Below are 19,871 nucleotides of genomic sequence, written 5' to 3' on the forward strand. Positions count from 1 at the left end.
ATTTTCCTTCCAATGTGCCAAATTTGAGTTAAAGAAAAATCCAGAGTATCTCAGGAGTGTTTTATACTCCTGAGCAGTTGGTCAGATTTTGTTGAGGTCTTTCAACTCCTTGTTCAGGTGCAAGAGGAGAAACTAAGTCAACATGAAGCAGGCTTTACATTTGTTAGATAGATTTTAAAATTTTAATTTGTTACTCTTTAAATTTTCTTTTTTTAAATATTTATTTATTTTTTGGCTGCGTTGGGACTTAGTTGTGGCACGTGGGATCTTTCGTTGCAGCGCGCGGTGCGCGGGCTTCTCTGTAGTTGCATCTTACAGGCTTAGTTGCCCCGTGGCCTGTGGGATCTTAGTTCCCCGACCAGGGATCAAACCGGCATCCCCTGCATTGCAAGACGGATTCTGAACCACCGCACCACCAGGGAAGTCCCTATTTAAAATATTTTAAGAACTTGGTTGAGGTATAAATGACATATTTTCTACTGCACATATTAACGTGTGTAATTTTATCAGCTTTAAGAGACATGTACACCGTGAAACCCCCACTGCAGCCAGCACACCCAGCGCTCCTGGAGGCTTCCTTCCTTGTATGCCTTTGTAACAGCTCCTTGCTGCCCTTTTTGGCATCCCTCAGACAACCGCTGATTTACTTCCTGACACTATAGATTAGTTTGCACTTTCTAGGATTTTATATAAATAGAATCGCCCAGCATTTACTCTTTATTGTCTGACCTCTGCCACTCTGCAAAATGATTTCGAAATTCATCCATGTTCTTGCATGTATCAACAGTTCATTCCCTTTCTTGATCTATTTCATCCTACAGATGCACCCTAGTTTATCTTTTCACCTACTGATGGATATTTGGGGTGTTTCCAGTTTTTGTCTATTAGAGGTAAAGCTGCTGTGACTATTCCTTTACAAGTCTTTGTGTGGGTATATCCATTCATTTATTTGGGGTCAATACCTAGAAGAAAACCTGGATCATATAGTAGGTTTATGTTTTAGCTTTTTAAGAAATTGCCAGACTGATTTCCCAAGTGGTTGTACCATTTTACATCCCCACTGTTAGTGATAAGAGTCCCAGTTCTGGGCTTCCCTGGTGGCGCAGTGGTTGAGAGTCCGCCTGCCGATGCAGGGGACACGGGTTCGTGCCCCGGTCCGGGAAGATCCCACATGCCGCGGAGCGGCTGGGCCCGTGAGCCATGGCCGCTGAGTCTGCGCGTCCGGAGCCTGTGCTCCGCAACGGGGGAGGCCACAAAAGTGAGAGGCCCGCGTACTGCAAGAAAAAAAAAAAAAAGAGTCCCAGTTCCTCCACATCATTGCCGAGAATTGGTATTGTCGGTTTTTAAATTTTAACCATCCTAATAGGTGTGTAGAGGTATCTCATTATAGTTTTAATTTGCATCTCCCTAATGACTGATGATGCTTAGCATCTTTTCATGTGCTTATTTGCCATCTCTATATCTTTTTAGAAGAGTCTGTTCCAATCTTTTGCTTACTTTTTAAAATGTGTTGTTTGTTTTCTTACTAAGTTTTGAGAGTTCTTTATATAATCTAGATACAAGTTCTTTATCAGGTTTACAAATTGTACTTTCTCCCAGTCTATGGCTTGTGTTTTCATTCTCTTAATAGTGCCTTTCAGAGAGCAGAAGTTTTTAGTTTTGATGAAGTCCAGTTTACCATTTTTTTCTTTCATGGATCCTATTTTTGTGTTATATCTGAGATATATTTTCCTAACCCGAGGTCATAAAGGTTTTCTCCTGTAGTTTTATGTTTTATGTTTAGGTGTATGATTCATTTTGAGTTAAGTTTAATATCAGTGCAAGGTATGAGCCTAAGTTCACTTTGCTGTATATGGGTGTCCGGTTGTTCTAGGATCATGTAATACAAAGACCCTTCTTTCCCTATCCAGTTTCTTTGGCATCTTTAGTGAAGATCGGTGGACTGCATGTGAGAGAAGCCTGTTTCTGGGCTCTGTACGCTGTTCCACTGCTTTGTCTGTCCTTGTACCGGTACCACACTGTCATGATCATATATGTATATGTGTGTGTGTGTGGGGGGGGGTTATATAATAGATCTTGAAATTGTGTACTGTAGTTTGTCTTCAACTCTTCTTTTCATTTAAAAAATTGCCTTAGCTATTCCAGTTCCTTTGTATCTTAATATATAGTTTAAAATCAGTTTGTTAACTTCTACCAGAATTCCTGCTGGGTTTTGACTGGTACTTCACTGACTCTCTAGATCAATTTGGAGAGAATTGGCATCTTAACAATACCATATGTTTCAATTGATAAATATGGTATATCTCTCCATTTACTTAGCTCTTTAAAAAAAAATTTCAGCACTGTTTTGTAGCTTTCAGCGTACAGGTATTGCACATGTTTTGTTAAAATTATCTCAGAATAGGGACTTCCCTGGTGGCGCAGCGGTTAAGACTCTGCGCTCCCAACGCGGGGAGCCTGGGTTCGATCCATGCCACAACTAAAGGAGCCTGCGAACCGCAGCAAAGGAGCCTTCCTGCCGCAGCTAAGGAGCCCACCTGCCACAACCAAGACCGGGTGCAACCAAATAAATAAATAAATATTTTAAAATGTGTACATTAAAAAAAATTATCTCAAAATACGTTATATTTTTTGATGCTATTATTGTACAAATGGTATTTAAATTTTTTTCCAGTTGTTTATTGCTCATCTAGAGAAACATAGTCGGTTCTTGTATATTGACCTTACATTAATTCTAGTAGTCTTTTTGGTAGATTCTGTAAGATTTCCATGTGTATGATCATATTGTCTATGAATACCATTTTACTTTTCTTTCCAAATTGTTTGCCTATAGGAACATTCAGTTTCCTGGCTTTATTGCAGTTTCTAGGACTTGTAGTAACGTCAGTTAGAAATGTCAAGAGTGGACACAACTTGCCTCGTTTCCCATTTTAGGGGAAAGATCCGCTTTTCACTTTTTAATTGTGGTGTTAGCCATGGGTTTTTCATAGATGCTCTTCATCAGGTTGGGGACGTTCCTTTTTTTCCCCTAGTTTTCTGAAAATTTTTATCATGATTTTTGTTAAATGATTTTTAAAATGTGTTACACTCATCACATGGTTTTTCTTTCATAGTTTGTTAATATAGTACATTTCATTGACTGATTTTTGAAGATTAAGCCAAAGGTATGTTCTCAAGATAAACCCCACTTGGTTATGGTGTATTACCCCTCTTACATATTGTGGATTTGATTTACTAGTATTTTGTTAAGGATTTGTGTCTATGTTTGAGATAAATACTGGTCTGGGATTTTTGTCTGGTTTTGGTATCAAGATAATACTCATCTCAAATGAATTGAGCAGTGTTCCTTCCTCTTTTGTTCTCACGTCAGTTTTGTGTCTTTGGAGGAGTTTGTCCATCTTGCCTCCGCTCCGCAGGTTCCCTCATTATGGGTTGGTGTGGGACCTGCGATGCTGTCCTGCCCGGTCCTGACACCAGCGGTTAGGGTCTCCTCACTCTTCATCTTAATCGTTCTAGCTAGAGCGTTCACTGGATTTTGTTTATCTTTCAAAGAACCAGTTTTAGTGTAATTGTTTTTCTCTATTGTTTATCTTTTTTTTCTATTGCATTTATTTCTACTCATATATATTACTTCTTTCCTTCTCCCTACTTTGGCTTTCCTTTGCTCTTCTTCTTCCAGTTTCTTTATTTTAAATCCAGAATGTGTTTATCGGGAGGTTTTTCTGTTTGTCTTGATTCAGTTGCTGCCATGCCTGCCCCTCCCACATCGTCTGCTGCTTTCATGATGGCAGAGATGGTGCCACGGCCCCAAATATTTACTCTCTAGCCCTTTAAGAAAAAGTTTGCCAGCTCCTAGTACAGGAAAATAAGCAGAAAATACAGACAATTCACAAAAAGAAATGTAAAAATAGTTCTTACACATGATGTTCATTCAGCCTTTTTTGCAGTTAGAGAAATACACATTGTTGGTGGGAATGCAAAGCAGCTCAGCCTCTCTGGAAGAGCAGTTGGTAAGATCTGTGTCTGTGCTTCCATTTGGACCCAGCAGTGCCAGTGTAGGAGTTTACCCTGAATGCACACCTCTAAAAATAAGGAAACACGTGCACATGAGGTCGTTCATCGCAGCACTGTCTATACCTCCAAAATATTGGGAAGTACCTGTTATCCAAGCCTCTCAAACTGGTTGAATAAACCTGGTACATTCACACTGTGGCGGACCGCGCAGCTGCCAGGAGTAGCGAGAAGACCTTTATGACCTGGAATGAGGTGCTTTTCCAGGACACATTAAGTGAAAAGGCGAAGAGTAAAGAAACGTTTATAGTACACCGCCTTTTGTGTGAGAAATAGGAAAATAAAGCAAGCATAAATCTACTATCTCTATAGAAGGAAATGCAGGAAGGATAAGCCAGAAAGCAGGGGGCTGGTTCAACCCGCAGGTGCATGGGGTGGGGTGGGCAGAAGGACTTTAGGAGGGAGTGACATTTCTTTGAGTTTATCTTTTTATATAGTTGTGATTTTTAGAAGTACGTTCTACACATTCAAAACATAAACTTAATGGATGGAAGGAAGGGAAAAACCCTAAAACTGAAAGGAATTGTAAGTAAACAAACCTGATTGTATTTCCAAGAACTACGTAGCCACCCTTAAGAGGGTGAGGGGAGAGAGCTGACAGAGGTCAGTGATGGACACAGCACCCTCGGTCCGGGACGAGGCTGTGTAGGAAGCACAGAAAACCAATTCTGAACTCTTGTTCCTAGCTTTGTTTCTGTAGTGGTTTGGGTACAACAGTTGGAACTGATTCCGTATCTGTGATAGCACTGAGCAAAGGTGTTGGTGTTGGGAGCCAGGGTTCTCGCTGCAGAAGGAAGGCGCCCAGACATGGAGCACAGCACTGGGGGCCCTGGCGTGGACTCGGGGCTCTAGGATAGAGACCTGTATCTGTTACGCGGCCCGTGTGCACATGTGTATTGTATGTGTAGGGGGTGTGCATATCCATGGGTACATACGTGTGCATGTGCACAGCATTCGTTCTCAGCTCCGTGTGCTAGAAGAAGAAAGACACGGAGCGGCAGCAGTGAGCACACCGAGGCGCCAGGTCTTGGCCTTCAGCGCCTGTCCCTCTCAGGAGAACCAGGAAGGGAGGAAGGAAGTCAGGCGTCAGCCATAAATGTCAGTGGACTGCTCAAGCTGGAAAGTAATTCAGCAACCGTTGCAGTAAACCTTGCCTCTGGCAGAACGACCAGCGGCTGTTAAATGGAGGGGGAGCTGGGTGAAGATCGGGATACTCGTGAGGTCCTGAAGTGTCTCCTCTCACACTCTTATTGGTGGCACAAGCCAAAAATAGTACCGATAGTGGAGCCCTGCACGGCACATGGCCCGGGTGACAGAAACCTGCGTCTCCCGGAGGGTAGGTGGGTGTCCCGTGGGTCTGGACGTGATGCTCAGGTACTGCTTCAACCAGGAATGCAGCATCTGACTTGAATCCTGAAAAAACCTCAAGCAAATGCAGGATGAGGTATGTGCTACTTAATGATGGAAAGAACTGGACTCTTTCAAAGTGCTGGTGTTGTAAAGGACAAGGGAGACTGCTGACCAGGCCAGTGAGTGCAGCTCTCGATCGCTGGCCCAGCCCTGGAGGAGGGAGGTGCCAGCTGCCTCGCGGTGCACGGGGGTGGCTGGGGCTCCAGGCCTTGCCCTCGCCTCCTCTGCCAGAGCGCCTGCTTGTGTTCCCACGTGCCTTTTCCTCGGAGCGCTTGTCACCGAGGCTGGTGCCCTGTTCCACCAGCACATGTACATATTTCTGCTGGGTTTTGTGCAGCAGACGGTGACCTGTTTGAGGGCAGACTCTTATCTGTCTTGGCTGACTTTACACCTCCCGGAACGGCGTTCCTTAATAATTATGGAGGACACCAGAGAGCTTTTAGCTTATGCGGGTTATATCTCTGTATATTTACCATATTAGAAATTAAAACTAAAGATTTTTAAAAATATTTACTAACTCATTTAAAAATAACAATAATAAGCTCATTATCTCTTAACATAAGTAGCACATATTTATGAAAACACTTCTAATACAACGAGATGCCATGAGAAGGGTAGGCTTGTCTGCTGCGGTTGCTGGTCTCTCATAGCTGGCGAGAGAGCAGCGTCTGGGTGGGTTCCATCTGCTGGGCGTCCCGCACTGTGTGGCCTCTGGAAACCTCCACTGTGCGCGTGTGAGAGAGGAGAGGGAAAGAGCAAATGGCGTCTATAATGTGACCCCTGAAAGGGTCTCGGGCACCCCCAGGGGTCCCTGGGCCACTCTGAAAACCGCTAGCTTAGAACAAGTTCTGGTTCCTGGAAGGCATTCAGTAAACATTTGTCAAATGAACTAATAAATTCCAAAATGGCCATTTGAGGGGGCCAGCGCTTGGTTGGATTTACAAGTTCTGACGCACTCACGCGGGTGGTCTCTGGACCTGGGTTCCGCATCCAGCCTCAGTGCTCTCTTCCCGTGGCAGGTGTCCCCGTGAGCAGCAGAGTGTCCTCCAAGATCCAGCAGCTTCTTAACACCCTGAAGAAACCAAAGCGCCCTCCACTGAAGGAGTTCTTCGTGGATGATTTGGAGGAGGTGTTGGAAGGTGAGTGTCCCAACTCCGGCATACTAGTTTGTGCAGACAGGGCGGCCGTTACATTTGAGGACACAGGCAAACGTTCTTCATATGTGGGTCAGACCCAGACTCTGTGGTCATCGTGTGTGGTGGGGACCTCAGCATCACACATGACCTCGGGCTCTGTGTCAACAGCTTGTAGTTAAGAGACAGCATCTCTCTGTGCCTCTGGTCCAGTGGTTAGTACTTTGTTAGAATACGTCTAAGATTTCATTTTACTTCCATGATTTAAATTTTTATTTAAACTTTAAATCTGAAATACTTGTCTTCCCGTGGTTTTATTTATTTATTTATTTTCCCCTTGGTTTTAAATTATTATATCTTTAGCAAAGTTTGGGCTCTTTTTCAGGATTTTAGCCTCTCATTTATGAATGATATATATATTTAGAGAAAAAGAATAGACTTATTTTTTTAATTACCAAGAAACAGAAAGGAGTATAAATCTGTAGAAAAGTAAGAGAAGTGAAGCCCCGTACAAGATAGCAGCGCGTGGCTGGGGCCTCGGGACACCAGGCCCCCCCCTGCCCCCAGCCTCGCACCTCTGCTGTGCGGTAGTCCCACAGACAAGCTCTGGTGTCTCCTCCTACTTGGGGATTAGACATGGCTGTTAGGGCACGTCTGTGTAATCAGATCACGCCTTTCAAATTCAGAGTTCAATGCTATGAATGCTTTTTAGGAAGTCTTCCGTACATTTGGGCAAATCTTGATGACATATCCACTTTAAACGTAAGAGATTTTACTTTATTCTTTTCATTCAACGTGGTTTGAGCACCTAAACTGAAGTGGTTATTCTACTCTCATCCTTTATAAGTGGGGACACCTGCTTCTCAGGTGCCTTCTGGGTGAAAGCCTGGGGGTCATTGTAATCCTGGGGTTACAGTAGCCAGGATTCATCTTGATCCATGACTAGCTCTCTTTCCATCCTTGCTCAGTTGGTCTGTGACTGTTACAATGATGGGGAAATCTAATAGCCTTCTTATAATTGGTATTTTTAAGGAAGCAAAGTATAAAATGTGAATGCCTAACGGTAGAGTACGTGCCTGCTTCTGTGAAATGCTGCTTTTCACACTCGGTTTTGCTTGTAGTGCAGCAACCAGATCCAGGTCAGCCGAAGCCTGAGGGCGGCCAGACGGCGGTGCTGAAGGGGGAGCTGCTGGCCGTGGGCAGCACCTGGCCGCCGTCGCTGCTGGCCACCTTGCAGCAGTGGGGCACCACGCAGCCCAAAGCCCCGTGCCTGACCGCCCTGGATACCACGGGGAAGGCCGTCTACACCCTCACCTATGGCAAGTGTCAACAGAAAGCAGCTGGGCGCTGGCTAGCTGTGAAATATTACATGTCGTACAACACAGACGTGCAGCTTGAGGACCATGAGAGAACAGATTCCTGACAAGCTGACACAGCTGGCAGGGAAACAGAACCTCGCCACCCCCCGGGGGCCCCTCCCGGGCCACTGCCCTTCCCTCACGGGGGGACCACTTCCTGCCTGGTGGTTTCGAGAGTTCACATCTGTGTGTGCATTTCTGAACAGTGGAGTTTAGTTTTGTCCCGTTTTGAACTTTGGACAAGTGGCGTCAAGCAGTATGTGTTTTTCGTGTTTGGCGTCTTTTGGTTCCATTCTACGTGTTTATGTAACACGAATCGCGTGCATTTGGCCGGACATGTTTTCACGGAGCACTCAGCCCCGAGGCACTTCTGGCCCCCAGGCCGGCGTCCCCCACAGCCGAGGCCAGCGCCCTGCTGACCGCTGGGTGTGAGCCAGTCCGAGGTGCTCTGGGCTGCGTCTTGCTCAGCGTTGTCTGAGGTTCATCCCTGTGCTGTGTGCTGCATGGTCAATTCATTCTCGTTGATGGATGGTATCTCATTGTGAGAATGCAACGTCTGAGCTCAGCGGCAGGTGGGCGCCTGGGTTGTGTCCGCTCCGGGGCTGCTGCGTGTCAGGCTGTTGTGAACGTTCTCTGTGGGTCTGAGGTGGACGTGTAGGCGTTCGTGCTGCTGTAGGCGTAGGACTCGCACGTCAGCTTCAGGACGAGCTGGCGAGCTGTTTCCACCCCCCCAGCCCTGGGGGAGGAGTCCCAGCACTGGATACTGTCTGTCCCCGTTCGCCTTCCTTGAGGGAGCATTGTGGTGTCCAGTGCCTGGTGCCGAGGGTGCTTCTAATGTGCTTGCTGGCAGCTTGAACACCTCCTTCTATGAAGTACCCAGATCTTTGGCTCATTTTTCTGTTCGCTTGCTAATGCTTTTTATGTTTCAGATACACACCTTTCGTCCAGTACATGTTTTGCAAATATCTTCTTCCATCCTTTGCACTGCCTTTTAACACTTTTAATTGTGGCTTTAGATGAATAAGAAGCCTTAACCTAGGCTTAGGTTAATGTAGTCTGATTTATCTGTTTTCTCCGTTGTTTGTGCTTTCTCTTCTGTGTAGGAAGTCTTTGCCAGACCTAGGGTCACAAAGGCATTCTCCTCCTCCGAGTCTTCTTCTGAAGACTCGTTCTACTTTTCACACTTGTTGTTATGATCCATCTACAGTTTAGTTTTGTGTATGGTGTGAACTTGGACTCATTTTCTCTCCTATGAATGGAATTGACCCACTATCATTTGTTGAGAAGCAGCCCTTCCCCCAGATATGGCTTTGTCATCCGTCAGGTGAAAACTGTACTTGTGGGTCTGTCCTCTTCACCATCCGCGCTTGCTGAGTTGCTGGAGCTTTACGAGTCTGTGTTGGATGTCAGTCCTCCAGCTCTGCGATTGCGCCTCAAGATTTCCTTGACTATTCTTTTTTTTTTTTTTTTTTTGCGGTACGCGGACCTCTCACTGTCGTGGCCTCTCCCGTTGCGGAGCACAGGCTCCGGATGCGCAGGTTCAGCAGCCATGGCTCACGGGCCCAGCCACTTCGCGGCATGTGGGATCTTCCCGGACCGGGGCACAAACCCGTGTCCCCTGCATCGGTAGGCGGACTCTCAACCACTGCGTCACCAGGGAAGCCCTCCTTGACTATTCTTGGCCCTTTACATTTCCAAGTAAACTTATTTATTTATTTTTGGCTGCGTTGGGTCTTCGTTGCTGCAGGCGGGCTTTCTCTAGTTGCGGTGAGCGGGGGCTACTCAGCTACTCTTTGTTGCAATGCGCAGGCTTCTCACTGCGGTGGCTTCTCTTGTTGCGGAGCACGGGCTCTAGGTGCGTGGGCTTCAGTAGTTGTGGCACACGGGCTCAGTAGTTGCGGCTCGCGGGCTCTAGAGCGCAGACTCAGTAATTTTGGCGCACAGGCTTTGTTGCTCCGTGGCATGTGGGGTCTTCCCGGACCAGGGCTCGAACCCGTGTTCCCTGCATTGGCAGGAGGATTCTGAACCACTGCACCAACCAGGGAAGCCCTCCAAGTAAACTTTACAATCAGCTTGTCCATTTCCAGAAAAAAATCCTTCTGGGGTATTGACTGGCAGTGCACTGAACCCATTGTCCAGCTTGAGGCGAGTCGGTGTCGTTGCATTTATGGGATCTTCCAGCTCATGACCCTGGAATATCCCGCCTTTGAAAGCCTACTTTAGTTTCTCTCAGTGACGTTTTACGCTTTTGAGTCCAGGAGTCTTGAGCTTCTTTCGTTAGATTTATTCCTATTGTAATGGAATGATTAAATGTTTTTCTACTGAATTGTTGCTTGTAAATAGAAATGCAATTGGTCTTTTAAATGGTGACTTTGTATCTAGTGATCTTGTTAAAGTGACATATTAATTCTTTTTGGTCTATTAATGAGTAGTTTTGGACATCCTGTGCACAAGTTGAGCCCCTGTGAGCAATGACGGTGTTGTCTTGGCCTTTCTAGTTCTCACACCTTCGGTTTCCGTTCTTGTCTCACTGCACAGGCTGGAACTGCCAGTGTAGTGTGAATCCTTCTCTGTCTTAGGTGGAAAGCAATTGGTCTTGAAGTACGCTGTTTACTGTAGCTTTTTTGCTTGTTTTATGGTAGAAATTCTTTGTCATAATGAAGTTCTGTTTCTAGTTTGCTGAAAGTTTCGCACCATGGGTTGGCTTTTTCTGCTTCATCGAGCTGACCATACAGTTTCTCTGCCCTCCTCCACTAATTTGATGAATTACATTGATTAATTTTCAAATGTAAAGCAGCCCGTGCATTCCTGGATTAAATCCCACTTGGCCAAGATATCTTTTCAATAAACGCCTGGATTCTAGTTGCCAGTATGCTGTTTGGGGTCTTCGCACCTGTGCTCGTTAGAGAGATGGCTCTGTAATTCTTTTGTTTTGTTTTGTTTTTGTTTTTGTTTTTGTTCTGCAGTACGCAGGCCTCTCACTGTTGTGGCCTTTCCCGTTGCGGAGCACAGGCTCCGGACGTGCAGGCTCAGCGGCCACGGCTCACGGGCCCAGCAGCTCCACAGCATGTGGGATCCTCCCAGACCGGGGCACGAACCTGTGTCCCCTGCATCGGCAGGTGGACTCTCAACCACTGTGCCACCAGGGAAACCCTGTAATTCTTTAAGAAAGGAGCTCGCTGCACACTCATGAGTGTGCTTTGCTGACAGCCTACACCTGAAATTCAGCTTCCGGGTGTGGTTTACACGAGGCATTGGGACCAGGCCTGTGTTCCATTCAGCAAAGACTTCCCTTGTGAGGGAGCCTGCAGGGACTGCGGCCGGACGGCGTCACCCGCATTCACTGTCCCGCACTTCCCGGGAGCCCTTCTTGTGCCTCGCTCTGCCTCAGTGCTTCCTGAAGACCCCAGCCTGTGGTCCTTCTCTCCTTGTCTTGCGTTTTAAGTCTGTATCCACTACACCCGTAAGACACCACTCACTATTCTTGCTTTTTAAGTCAGGAGTCGTGCTGTTTTTTCTTTCCTTTGCGGAATGTTCCTTCCTGCCACTCCGCGTTTCCCACTGTAACCTCTCCTGCTGGCTGTGGGACTGCCCGCATCTTCCTTTGTGAAGGCAGACAGGCATCTGTCAGCACTCTGAAGACTTTTGTGGTATCTTTTGAGGAGTGAGATGCCAGATTATTGCTCCTCTCTGGATGAGGATGTGTCTTTTTCCCTGTGATGGCTTTTTGGCTTTGGCTTGCATCTGTCTTACTGTGATGTACATATTTAGCTGTTATGTTCTTTGAAAGTTTCCTGCTTGGGGTCCACAGGGCTTCGTAGATCAATGGAATGGTATCTTTCATCAGTTTTTGGAAAATTATAGCCATAATTTCTTGATATAGTGCTTCTTCCCCATTTCTCTCTCCTATCCTCCTGGGAGTCTGATTACATTTATATTAATACCTTTTCTGAGTCCCACGTGCCTTTTTTATATTTTGCATTCTTTTTTAAAAAATTGATAATTGATTAATTTTGGCTGTGTCGGGTCTTAGCTGCAGGATGCGGGATCTTTCATTGTGGTGCGTGGGCTCTTCGTTGCAGCCCACAGGCTTCTTTCTAGTTGTGGCACGTGGGCTCTCTAGTTGTGGCATTCAGGCTCAGTAGTTGTGGCGCACGGGCTTAGTTGCCCTGCGGCATGTGGGATCTTACTTCCCCAACCAGGGATTGAACCCGCGTCCCCTGCATTGCAAGACTGATTCTTAACCACTGGACCACCAGGGAAGTCCCATGGCATCCTTTTTATATATATACTTCAGTTTGGAGATTTTCTGTTTTCCTTTATTCACATTTTATAAAACTGGTGTGATCTGTGTGACCCTTTCCTCTTGTGGGGGGGTCCCCAACCACGGGTTTTGTCTTATGTGGCAACTTGGGGGCTCTGCCTGGCCTTTCAGAGGTTTCCACCTGCTGTGCATGGCCCCGAGATTCAGCAGACTCCTCTTGAAGCCCCAGTCTCCGCACCCCAGCAGCAGCACTCCGAGGGGCGCAAGGCCGTGAGATGTTCGTCTCCTGTGGGTGCCAGCCGCTAAGCCCCGCCCCCCCGCTTTTGTAAGAACAGCTGCCGAAGGTCAGCTCACCTCCCAAGGGTTTCCCCAGGGGTCTTAACTCCTCTAGTTGTCTTTGCTGCTTCCGACAGATGGTTTTGCATTTTATCCAGTCTTAAGTCATTTTGGGTGCGAGTGCTGGTCTGCCACCACTGCTCTTTCCTGTGTGGAAGCAGAGTCTCCGACCTTTATGCTTTTAAGATTCATCCGTATCATTGTGTATAGTTGTAGCTCATTCATTTCTGTTGAGGAATGAATATTGAATATTTCGGAATATATGTCTCCATTATACTGTTGATGGACTTTTGGGTCATTTCCAGTTTTAATTGTTACAGACAGTGCTACCGGGAACATTCCGGTATGTGCTACCTGGTGTGTAAGCGTGCATTTTTGTAGGGTATGTACTTAGGAGAGGAGGTGCTAGCTAGTTCTGGGATTATGACATCTTTACATTTATCAGATAATTCCAGACTTTTCCAGTTTGCACTTACCTGATCAGTGTATGAGTCCCACCTTCTCCCTGTCATTGGCAGGCTTATTAATTTTGGCTAATCTGGTGAGAATATGGTGACAGTCGATGTGGTGCTAATTTGCCTTTTCCTGATGACTAAGTAGGTTGAGATCTTTTCCTGTTTTTGATCATTTGGGTTTTCTATTTTGTGAAGTGTTGTTGAATCTTTTGCACATTTTTATACAGGGTTATTTGTGGGCGTTTTGTGTGTTCTGGATGCCAGTCCTTGTTGGCGGCTTACTGTGTGCCCTGGCCGCTCACGGCCCTGCAGCAGGCTTCCCTCCTCCCCTCCTGGGCTCTAGCTCTGCTGTTCTCCCACCCGCGTTTAGACTTGCCGCCCACCCGGAGGGAGTTTAGTTTGTGTGTGTGGTGTGGGCCTGGCCTCCGGGTCAGTTCTTCAGGAAAGATGGCAGTTGTCCCGTTCTTGTCCCCTTGGTGCTACCTGTGTTGTCAGTGGAGTTGTCCACACGGGGGTGGGTCTGTTTGGGGTTTTTTGTTTTATCACGTTGATTTATATTCTACCCTTACGCCAATAGCACGCTCTTTTTTTTTTTTTTTTTTTTTTTTTTGCGGTACGCGGGCCTCTCACTGTTGTGGCCTCTCCCGCCGCAGCTCCGGGAGAGGCTCCGGGCTCCGGGCCGCGGCTCCGGATGCACAGGCTCAGCAGCCACGGCTCACGGGCCCAGCCATTCCGCGGCATGTGGGGTCTTCCCGGACCAGGGCACGAACCCGTGTCCCCTGCATCGGCAGGCGGACTCTCAACCGCTGCGCCACCGGGGAAGCCCTTTTTTTTTTTTTAAAGATTTTTTTGTTGTGGACAGTTTTTAAAGTCTTTATTGAATTTGTTACAGTGTTGCTTCTGTTTTATGTTTTGGTTTTTTGGCCTTGAGGCATGTGGGATCTTAGCTCCCCAACCAGGGATCGAACCCACACCCCCTGCATTGGAAGGCGAAGTCTTAACCACTGGACCGCAGGAAGTCCCAGCCACGCTCTCTGAATTGCTGTCGCTTTATAATAGTCTTGACGTCCATTGAGAAAGTCTTCCTGTCTTGTCTCCTTCTTCCAGAATGTCTTGGCTTCTCTCGCCCTGGTATTTCAGTGTCAGTTTGTGTCAGGTGCCACAAACACACCTGTTGAGGGTTTGGTTATCGTTGCCTTGAGCAGTTTGAGGAGAATTAGCACGTTTGCATTACGGTGCCTTCTAGCAAATGGACATAATAGGTTCCTCCGTTCATTCAAATCTTTTTCAACCTCAGTACTGTTTTATAAGTTTCTGGGGGGAGACTTTGCATATTTTTGTAACACGTTTTCTTAGATATTTGGCATGTTTATTTAAATCTTATTATAAATAGTATCATTAAAACATTTGCTGTTTATTGATGGCACATAGATGCTAAATGCTATTTGCGTATTGCTGTTGTATCTGATAGCCTTGCTGATTTCAGTTATAGGATTCATGGTATGTGCAGTCACGTCTTCTGCAAATAATGACAGTTTTGTTTCTTATTGTTTTACCTTCTCTGCCGCTTTCACCCCAGTCGCATTGGCTGAGACTTTCAGTAAAAGGCAGCTGTCCTTGACTTACTCCTGCTCTCTGAGGGAAAGCTTTCAATATCTGACCATTAGTTATGATACCGCCTGTGGAATTTTTAAAGATGACTTTTAACAATCACATTAAGGAAGTTTCCTTTCATCCCAAATTTAAGAAGGATTTTTAAAATCCTGAATGGTAAATTATTTTAGTTTTTTTCACCTTTATTCTGTTAATGTGGCAAATTATGTTGATTTTCTGTTAAACCTCTTTGCATGGTTGCAGAGAGGTCATGATGCGTTTTTCTTTTTATAAATATCTGGATTCAGTTTGGAAATCTTTACGTGTTACAGTTACAGTTATTAACATCTTGAGTTGACCTTTCTATTTAGGCAAAGGCAGCGGTGTTTTGAGTTGACTATTTTTCTCATTTATTTCTCAGGCCGCACAGTTCACTTATCTCACAACGTTGTGCCCGAGTTTAGACTATTTACAGCAAAGGGCGTGTGGTTGCCGCGTGGTTGCCAAGGGGTGGGGAGGGTGAAGGACGGCTCTGTCTTCCTGCGTTGCTGCACCGCGCAGGGTGAGTGGGAGGGCTGCTTCCGGTTTGGGGTGGACTCAGGCGTTTCTGTCTTCCTCCCCCTCTCCCCCTGCCCTTCACTGTCCCGTGTATCATGTGCCGCGTTCCTCAGGGAAACACCCACAGGGCTGGGCACCTTCAGGAGGGGTCCAGACGCTCCCCTCCAGCCGCCCGTGGCTCTGCCAGGTTCCCTAACATCTCCCTGACTGTCTCCTCTTGAGTGAAAGCAGAGATGAAGATGGACCCCCCTCATGAATTGTTGTTGTAAAGGTTAAATGACTTATATGCCACTCTTATAAGGGATATAATTGAGACACATTCAAAGACATGAAAGCGCATTCACAGTGCAATGTTGATTGCAAAAAGGGTGAAGTATGGTCCCATTTCTTAAAAATTATATGTGTGTGTGTGTGTGTGTGTGTGTGTGTGTGTGTGCGGCTGTGTGTATACGTATATAACAGAAAGAATGCTGTTTTCAGCTGGCTTTTCCACATTCTAAATTTTCTATAATAAAATGCTGTTTTACTTTTCTGTTAAGGAAAATAAATCTGTAAGTTGTTTTTAAGAGCAAACTTCATTGCAGCATTGTGCAAAATAATTACCAATTGGAAACTACCTGAATTTTCAGCAATAGAGTAATAATGGTATGTTAATGGGATGTTATGATTGCTACATTAAAATGTTAATTATTAGTTTCTTAAATTTTACATTGCTTAGTATTTTTATTTTATTTTAGGCAAACTTTGGAGTCGGAGTTTAAAACTAGCTTATACTCTACTTAATAAACTGACTAGTAAGAATGAACCACTACTTAAACCCGGAGACAGAGTAAGTAACCAAATGCATCTTTGTTGGAGTGAGTGAGAATGGAGACTAAAAATCTGTTTCATTGACATCAGTGTGCTCTCAGTTGTTCAGATTTACAGTATTAATACAAGGGATTTAAGTCAGCAATGAAAAAATACTAAATGTGGAAAAAGTTTGTGTTGATGTAGGTAAAATGATCGTTCCTTTTATTCTCCCTTATTGCCCCTTTCCTGATTCTTAAACCTCTTTTCTCTTTGACTTCATATGTGTTGATTTTAATAAAAATATTAATGTCAGATATTAATCAGTGCTACATTTCCAAAGCTAAAGTTTTGTGAAGAAACTTTGACCTTACTTTGAAGCTCTGTGTGTTTTATATTCATCTCCTTCCCTCTTCCATGTGGCCAGAACAGAACTCAGAGGAGGCTTGGGGCTCAGTTCCTCGTCCTGCACTGCCCAGCATGGTTGGCAATAGCCACAGGGGGCTGTTTAAATTAACCCAAATTAAAAGAAATTAGAGTTTTAGTTCCTTAGTTGCACGAGCCCCATTTCCAGGGTTCAGTCACTGCGTGTGGCTGACAACTAACTACCATATTTGATAGCTCGGAGAAAAAACGATTCCACCATTGTGGGAAGTTCTGCTACACAGCACTGCTCTAGGCAAACTGAGCCAGACTTGGGGAACCCTGGTGTAGCGGGAGGTCCAGCATGGTGAAAGCCAGCATACTCAGCCGTGAAATCCCCAGTGAGAAAGGTTGCCTGAGGTCAGGTCACCCAGCAGGGAAGCTGTAGGTTGACAGGATGGTGTGGGGTTTCAGACTGCTCTCGAGTGCCTCAGTCTTTAATGTGGACCAGTAGCCAAGGACATTTATGGACCACGAAACTTCAATGTGAAAGAGCACAACCAAAGGGCAAAAAATGGGGAAAAAAAGAAAAGGGGAAAGTGGGGGGAGGGAGGGAGGAAGAGGAAGCAGACCTACTTGGAGGAAAGCTAGATACGGAAAACAGTTGTTTTTTTTTTTAAATTAGTCTTAATATCCCTGGAGATCTGAGGTGAAGATATTGCTCCATAAATCAACAAGAAGATGCTAGTGGGGGAGACCGAGATGGAAAGTAGGAAGGAAAAACGGTGCAGATTAGACTTGATCAAGAAGGCCGACATCTGACTAATAGGACTTCCAGAAAGAGAAGGGGGAACAGAGAGTAGAAAGTTTTTAATGCTAATGATGATACAAGACTATACCCCGGAGTGGGGGGCGGGGGGGGGGTGAAGGACCGGCAGGCGGTGCGGGGACCCCCACCGAGGCGCTTATCCCAGTGCTGCGTAGGGCAGGGTGCAGGAACCTCGCGGCCTCCTGGGGAAAGTGGGCTGTGCACAGAGGCCGGCAACCCCAGGGGGCCTCAGTTTCTCAGTGTGGCACTAGGGGAGACAGCTGTGCTTCGGAAGCCCAGAGAGAGTGCGGTCTTCCTGGGCAGTCGACGGATGTGAGGGTGGGGCACCATTCTCAGACAGGCAGGACTCAGAAGACTGGGCTCTTTCTTGGGAAGCTCACAGAGGGAGCGCTCCCGCATACGAGTGAGTGGTCCAAACAGGAGAGCCACCAGGGTGGCCCAGGGTGACTGCGAGCTGCGGGCGAGGAGCAGCCGGACAGGACCAGAAGGGCGAGGCCCCAGGTGGGCAGGCTGGTCAGCAGCTGGTGAAACCCAGGAGCTTACCTGACTGGTTGGCTATTTAGAAATACTATTGACAGGTTTGACACACCCAGCGGGGCATTTCCAAGCAAGGTGGCCGGTGCACACAGAGGAAGGGAAGCCGGTGAAAGAGGCAGTGGCTGTCACCACCAGAGAGAAGGGGCACGCTTGGCTGTAGAAACGTAAACAGTACAGGAATGATTCCTTATGACACCTGGCGCTTTAGAACAAATCTGTCGGAACCCCTGACTTACGTTGTGCTTTAAAATGATTGTAAGAATCAGAAATTTCTTTCTCTTGAAGCAAGTTCTTGCAAGGACAAGGACTTCCAGATACTTCGTTGACTTGCAAGTGAATCCATGTAATTGGGTTAATTATAAAGGATTGATGAAATCACAGTTAGCGATTGATTTAGTTATTGGAAATGAATGGCAAGTTCATCCTCCTGTGATAATATACTTCATATAAGTGAACAAACACAACCTTTATAACAGATTCTCTAAGGACATGTATGTTCTACCAGACATCCAGTCTCTAGGCTAAAGGTCACAGTTCTTAATCGTGGGACAAATGCTATTAACACCAACTTTCAAAGGAGATCTTTGCCGTTTTCAACAAACTTATTAGAAACTTGATTTCCAGTCCTCAAGTACAAAATTTTTATACAGATACAGCTTAAATTTTGTCTTATGAAGTAGAGGGTTATTAATTATCCAAAGCCCTCGAAGGCCCTGTGTTAACGGTCCCCTCAAATACTATTCTGACTTATCATGTAGGTTTCAAGCACACTATTATTACAATATTTGGGACTTAGAAAAACCTCATCCCATAAATAGCTTTTAACTTAACCAGACATTATAAGAAATGGAAATTGGGATGATGGGAGAAGAGAAAGGTGGGGAATGAAGAGGGCTCAGTGTTTGTCTACAGTAACAGGAAATAAAACACATGTCCAAATACCTTCACACGTAAGACACAGCAGTGTGAGCATAGTATCGAAAAAGATAAGAGCGGTTGGCAAAAAGAGGATATAAAGCATGTTAAAAGTGGCTGTCTTGGGGAGTGGGGAAGGGTGACATGGGTGTTGCTTTTCGTTAGTACTTTTCGTCATTTTGATTCTGTGTTTTAAAACTTTTTCATAAAAATAAAAATGTAAGGTAAATGTAATAGAATATGTAATTTAAACAGTGGCAGCATGATGACCAGGTGGGAGCAGGAAGTGGGCCCCCCCTGGAGACTCTGAGAGGGCAGCTGTAGGGGTCTTGCTGAGTTCTCTGCCCACCACCCTCCTCTGTTAATGTTTTGGTCTTGAGCGAAGGTCTGTCCAAGTAAAACGTTGGTGTCAGGATTTTTTCTTTTGGAAGACCTTTTGATAGACTTTGATTCCTGGTTCCCTCCTCATGTCCAGTTGTTTTTCACCTGGGCTACTTGATGGTGGGTGATGGTCCATCGCGTCCTTCCCTGAGTCGCTGCTGCCCAGATGGTCAGAGTGGACGGAGCTGAACCTAGACCCCACGGGCAGACCCAGCTGCGCTTGCCTCTAGCCCCAGGAGTTTAACATTATTTTGTCGCATGCGAGGTAAAGACCGTAACCTAAAGACTGTGTATTAGAAGTTACATGGCTGCAGACACTTAAGGACCAAGGGGTTAGCACTCAAAGTAACGTTTTCTGTCTCAGCAGCAGGCATTCAGATGACTGAATTATTCACCAGTGGATTTCACGGTTTTCCTTTGTACTCTCGTAGGTGGCACTGGTGTTTCCTAATAGCGACCCTGTCATGTTCACTGTTGCGTTCTATGGGTGTCTCCTGGCAGAGCTGGTTCCTGTCCCCATCGAAGTGCCACTAACAAGAAAGGTAGCAAGCGCGGTGCAGGCCCCAGGTTCACGGTCTCTGAGGCTGCATCCTGAAGTCCACGCGTCCATTCGCAGGCCTTAGTCTCCTCACTCCAGGTGCCGTCTGGAGCCGGGGGACAGGCCGGCGGGTCTCAGAGAGATTAGAGCAGCTTCATCTCCAGACGCTCCTTTTATGTATCTCGCTGGTGACAAGGGCACTGGAACAGCTGTTGGTGGGGCCAGTATCACTTGCTTGAATTTCCCAACAGAAACTAACATTTTCTCCTCCAATGCATAGAAGTTGGGATTTGATGAGGTTTCGTTAAATCATTTCTCAAAATGGTGTGTTTACTGATAAT

General features: G+C 46.0%; 1 protein-coding gene across 16 annotated transcripts in view; it reads left to right on the top strand.

Moving 5' to 3' along the window:
- The window catches only part of DIP2A (disco interacting protein 2 homolog A), a 92,193-nt gene that overhangs the window by 31,474 nt on the left and 40,848 nt on the right, over positions 1-19,871 (top strand). For all 16 annotated transcript variants that reach the window (XR_013828415.1, XR_013828416.1, XR_013828417.1 and 13 more), the window contains 4 exons: positions 6,501-6,620; positions 7,736-7,933; positions 15,916-16,007; positions 19,424-19,534. Coding sequence is in view for 13 of the 16 variants with exons in the window: in XM_079921864.1 (XP_079777990.1) it covers positions 6,501-6,620; positions 7,736-7,933; positions 15,916-16,007; positions 19,424-19,534 (521 nt within the window). In the remaining 3 variants the exon portion in view is untranslated. The remainder of the gene's footprint in view (positions 1-6,500; positions 6,621-7,735; positions 7,934-15,915; positions 16,008-19,423; positions 19,535-19,871) is intronic.

Source organism: Stenella coeruleoalba, assembly GCF_951394435.1.
Source record: "Stenella coeruleoalba genome assembly, chromosome: 5".
NCBI lineage: Eukaryota > Metazoa > Chordata > Mammalia > Artiodactyla > Delphinidae > Stenella > Stenella coeruleoalba.